The 5,737-nt window shown below is 40.0% G+C and overlaps 1 protein-coding gene across 1 annotated transcript in view; it reads right to left on the minus strand.

The window, feature by feature from the left end:
- The window catches only part of LOC107096128 (tripartite motif-containing protein 16-like), a 6,138-nt gene extending 2,321 nt beyond the window's left edge, over positions 1 to 3,817 (minus strand). Inside the window, exon 1 of the mRNA XM_015392641.1 lies at positions 3,812 to 3,817. Coding sequence (XP_015248127.1) covers positions 3,812 to 3,817 — 6 coding nt within the window. The remainder of the gene's footprint in view (positions 1 to 3,811) is intronic.
- Positions 3,818 to 5,737: the final 1,920 nt, after the last annotated feature.

A 5,737-nucleotide genomic window follows, 5' to 3' on the forward strand; every position in this document is an offset into this window, starting at 1 on the left:
ATATTGTCAGACTGAGTCAAGAAGTATCTACTAATGCTCATCGCAGTGTCGCAGAAAGAGAATGAGAGTGTTCTGGCAATATTTATGGGGTATAAGTGGAGAAATATAATGAAGTGGCGTGCTAGCACTCCAAAACACGGCCGCACCTCAAGCCGCCATATTGAAAACTGTCAAATCTGTCAGTTTTAAAGACTGATGCAAAGACACAACAGAAAAGTATATAAGGCACCATGCATGCACAATTTGCAAACAGAAAAAACTATAGCATTAACAGACAAATTTTTACAAAATTTAAAAAAAAAGACTGAATTACAAAAAGTAATGCAGTTTTTATGTAAAATCTTAAATCTTAATCATTTAAAAAAAACTATATGTAGGATGTAATTTTAAAAATGTAATAAATACACGTATATTACATATAACTCATCATTTTAGCACTTTCGGCACATCTGTATTATTATGCTCCATTAGCACATTAATTTTATTCTGATGGATTTGTGAAATATGTTCATTGACTTCATAATGACCATGCAACATGATGTGCCTATGTACAAAGTCATAATTATGAGATATAAAGTGAATATCACATTGTATCTCATAATTATTAATTTCTATTTGGCATTTTTTTTAGTTACATATGGTGGAAACGGGCTTCCATACATTCAACCTGTAGGTCTTTACATATCATTAAATATCTCAAGCACAGGTAAGTTCAGAGGTTATGGTTAAACAAATAGAATCAGATACTGGAACTTCATCTGTTCGAGCTAATAGAGCTCACATCTTTTATTGTATCATTAAGATCAACCTAGTTTAGCATCGGGAGACAGTGCGTCGATGCTGATTTTAGTAAAGTGGCAATCCTAGAGATGGTATCAATAATTTTCACTCTACTGGTTAAGAGAAAATTACAGTTTTTCCTTCTGCTTCTTTTTCCTACCTGACATCAACATTGGGCTTTTTATTTTCATAATTTTGTGAGTCATTCTAAAAAGAAATTCTATAGCTAAAGCAAATATTATGATATTTAATCAGAAGTAAAGGAAGTTTTTTTCTAGATTTTAGTTTGTTTTTTAGCAGCAGTACCACTCATCTGACACTAGATGTCATTAGTTTATTGTTTTCAAGGCAGTCACAACATTGACCAATGAATCGCATCTGGTAAACTCATGCAATAATTAAATTTTTCTACACATTAAAAGATCGCTGCATCGTCCTCCAATGAGCCTTTAGCCATGTCAAGGACATTTTTAGTGGACTTTAAAGACAGCCCTGAGAGAGAGCCTTTGTATTATTTATAAATCATTAATGTTTCATTGAATTTTGAAAAAGAAAAGAAAACAAACTGATTATACACTAAACTATTTGTACAAAAAACCTAATTCTTACTTCTCTAAAATTCAGTTTCTGCTGGGGGAAAAAAATTAGGACCTTTATTATTAGTCTCGACTACAAATGTGATTTGACCAGGTAAAATCCTATCTTAGTTACTTACAAATGGAACAACAGAGAGGAGAGTCATCTGATAAATGCTCTTTATACACTACTCAAAAAAATTAAAGGAACACTTTGTAATCAGAGTATAGCATCAAGTTAATTAAACTTCTGTCATATTGATTTGATCAGGTAAGTAACGGAGGGGGTTGTTAATCAGTTTCAGCAGCTTTGGTGTTAATGAAATTAACAGGTGCACTAGAGGGGCAACAACGAGACGACCGTCAAAACAGGAATTGTTTTACAGGTGGAGGCCACTGACATTTTTCTCCTCCTCATCTTTTCTTACTCTTTTTCACCAGGTTTGCATTTGGCCAGGGTCACTGTCACTACTGTTAGCATGAGGCGCTACCTGGACCCTACAGAGGTTGCACAGGCAGTCCAACTCCTCCAGGATGGCACATCAATACGTGACCATGGAGGAGATTCCAGGAGACAGGCAGTTACTCCAGGAGAGCTGGACAGGGCCATAGAAGGTCTACAACCCATCAGCCGGACCTGTATCTGCTCCTTTGTGTAAGGAGGACCAGGAGGAGCCTCACCAGAGCCCTACAAAATGACCTCCAGCAGGCCACTGGTGTGAATGTCTTTGACCAAACAATAAGAGACAGACTTCACGAGGGTGGTCTGAGGGCCCGACGTCCTCTAGTGAGCCCTGTGCTCACTGCCTGGCACCGTGGAGCTCGATTGGCATTTGCCTCGGAACACCGGAATTGGCAAGTCCGCCACTAACACCCTGTGCTTTTCACAGATGAGAGCAGGTTCACCCTGAGCACATGTGACAGATGTGAAAGGGTCTGGAGAAGCCTTGGAGAACGTTATACTGCCTGTAGCATCATTTAGCATGACTGGTTTGGTTGTCGGTCAGCGATGGTCTGGGGAGGCATATCAATGGAGGGACTCACAGACCTATACAGGCTAGAAAACGGCACCCTGACTGCCATTAGGTATCGGGATGAAATCTTTGCACCCATTGTCACACCCTATGCTGGTGCAGTGGGTCCTGGGTTCCTCCTCGTGAACGACAATGCCGGCCTCATGTGGTGAGAGTATGCAGGCAGTTCCTGGAGGATGAAGGAGTTGATACCATTAATTGGCCCCCACGCTCGCCTGACCTAAATCCAATAGAGCACCTCTGGGACATTATGTGTTGATCCATCCGACGCCACCAGGTTGCATCTCAGACTGTCCAGGAGCTCAGTGATGCCCTGGTCCAGATCTGGGAGGAGATACCCCAGGACGCCATCCGTCATCTCATTAGGAGCATGCCCCAATGTTGTCAGGCATGCATGCACACATTTGGGGGGCCATACAAATTACTGAATACCATTTTGAGTTGCTGCATTGAAATTTCAGCAAAATGGACTAGGCTGCCTCATCCTTTTGTCACTGTAATTTTTGGGGTGTCTTTGAATTCAGCCCTCTGTGGGTTGATAATTTTAATTTCCATGAAATGATGGTGGCATCCTTTGGTTCATAACACATCACCCAGTCCATATCAGTATAAATAAACAGCATGATTTTTTCCCCCATTGAGACCTGATGTGGTTTCAAAGTGTTCCTTTAAATTTTTTTAACAGTGTGTAAACCTATTCATTTAGTCAAGCAACAGTCTTCTCCTTATCCACCTCTCTCTCCTTTGCATCTGTAGCACTGTTTCTTTGTCTCTGAAACATATTCTCTAATGTTTTTTCATTTTTTTAAATTTCTGCATTAAAATCTACAGTTCCAGTGGTGTTGAATAGTAACTTCCTGTTCCCTGTTGTCATGGTGACTTGTTGAATCAGGGCTCCAATGATAATGGCTTTTCATGCTTGTTATGCACGGGCTCAACACAGTTGATTAAACTAATCCACAGGAGCTTTTTGAAACCTAATACTATGAGTTTCCAATCTTCAGCTAGATTAATTCAGGGTTGAGGATTTTAGTCTGAGTTGGTTTAAGCTGCTTTGTGAAATGGGCTTCTAGCTGCAAGATGAGAAAGGATGAGAAATTAAAACCATCTCTTCCAAATAATCATTATTGGCAATGGGAGAATTCTAACAAAAAAAGTAGAAAGCTTCAAGACTTTGCAAGAAAGTTGACAAAAATATTAAGACCATAGCATTACTTGTTTTACTGAAACATGGCTGGAGGGTCAACTATTTGACTGCAGTTTCTCTCTCCTTCTGCCCACATCACACAAATGAAAGATATAAAGACCACCACAAAAGTGGTATGGGGTTTCTGTCTCACAATGGTCTGTGTGCAGTCAGAGTTCTGCTTGATTCTATCTTTGTAAATCTGCTTGATCAAATGCAACTGGGCGAAGTGTTACCTTCATTGTCAGACTTTTCCCTGATTAGCCTACTGATGAAATTAGACTGAACAGGAGAAGATGGACATTGACCACAAGGACATAAGTTAGTCACAAGCAACAGGATCCTGGAGATTATCTCCCTTTGAGAAAAGACAGAGGAGAAGAGTCACTAAGATATTAGCCCCTACCACCACTCTGTTGGTGTGCACCAGAATGTAGGGGTGACCTTGTTTGATAACAGATAAGGGCTATCGAACTAGATGCATCCCAGGAGCCTTAACAACCAACTTACCACATCATAAAAGTAAACCAAGTACTTCTTTGAAACAATGTTCACCACCTGTCAAAATTATTTCTTAATTGTACCTCTCTCACCTTTTATTCCCTTTACAAGGAGGGCAAAAAAAAACTTAAACATAACAACTCTTTCTGATAAATGGGTTGCTGCAGTAAGTCAACATGCCCACACTTAGACTCAACCCAGTGGCGGGCGATGACAGTATTGCAGGCCTGTTTAGAAAAATCTGTCCCTCACACAACAACATTACTGAATTCCCAAAACATTGAATGTATTGAAAATCACTAAGGGAAACCATTGAGAGCATGGAAATAACTAAGTCAGGTTTAACCAACCGAATCTCCTCATCTTCCCCTCCATGTGTCTCTTCCATTAAACTTGGCTTCTCCTCTAATTTCTCCACCAATGTTGTCTCACCCACTCTTTCAGTGTAGAGTCCTCACTGAGTTTAACTCTTGCCTCTTGTCCACAAGTGCCTCGAGGACCAACTATAGACGCCCTGCTCTTGGAAGCATTGCAACTTTTTGTGTTGCATGGTGCTAACCTATTCACAGGATTTACCTGGTCTTGTCAAATGTCAATTATCTGGGTGTCTATTGCCCCAAACCACCCGCCTTTTACTCCAACGCTGCTTGGCAGATCACTTTAAACAAGAGCTCTCAAAGAAACATGGAGAAAAGACTCTCTAGCTATCCATCCATCTTCCATCACGCTTATCCCAAGCAGGGTCTCGAGGGGTGCTGGTGCCTATCTCCAGGCTTCTACAGGCGAGAGGCCGGGTAGACCCTGAACAGGTCGCCAGGCAACACAGAGACAAACAGGACAAACCACCATTCACACACAAACTCAACTCAGAAGTAATGTTTTTTTGGACTGTAATGAGGAAGCCAGAGTACCTGGAGAGAACCCATGCATTTAAAATTCCCTCCAAATGTGTATTAATCATCTGTGACATTATCTAACAATCATTATTGAATGTAATACAGTATGATAGATGCTAAAAGTCTCTCTTAGGGTCATCTGAACTATGACACAAATGACTATGCAAAAGTTGTAAGGCGAAAGCAAAACCAGAGCAAGCAATCGGGGAGCGATCTGTTAGAATAAGAAAGAAAGTCTGCAGACAATCAGAATGAAGTTTCATCAGACAACTGATTTCCTGTTCTCATAGACTGAAAGCAGCTTTTATTTGTTAATCTGATCTCTTTTGACCACAGACATTTTTTTATGTCTTGTGGGTTTTTGTCGAACAAAACCACAGTTCTTCAGCATTTTGAATGATAAAATAAAGGTAGTATCTGACAATTAAAGGCTGGTGGTATATCTCCATGTCTCACTGTTTTTGAGATATACTGAAAAAAGAACAAATATGAGAAGAATGTTTAATCAATTAGTCTACAGTTCAGCAAAGCCTAGCTGTATGCTTCCAGCTTCCTTTTAAATTTTCAAATGAGAATTGGATTTTTTTCACTGTTGGGCAGTGAGTTCTTTTAAAGTAAGAATGCTATTGAGGCTGGTGGATTAACAGGAAGAAAAGTCTTAAAGAAAACAATAGTCTAAAGTCGTAGGGAAACGGCCTTTCCAACTGTTGCAGTTCCGAATTCTCCCGAGTGGTGCAGGCCTTTACACGAATGAATAAAGTGAAT

The sequence above is a fragment of the Cyprinodon variegatus genome, unplaced genomic scaffold (assembly GCF_000732505.1).
Source record: "Cyprinodon variegatus isolate N-32 unplaced genomic scaffold, C_variegatus-1.0 Scaffold600, whole genome shotgun sequence".
In the NCBI taxonomy this organism is placed as follows: Eukaryota; Metazoa; Chordata; class Actinopteri; order Cyprinodontiformes; family Cyprinodontidae; genus Cyprinodon; species Cyprinodon variegatus.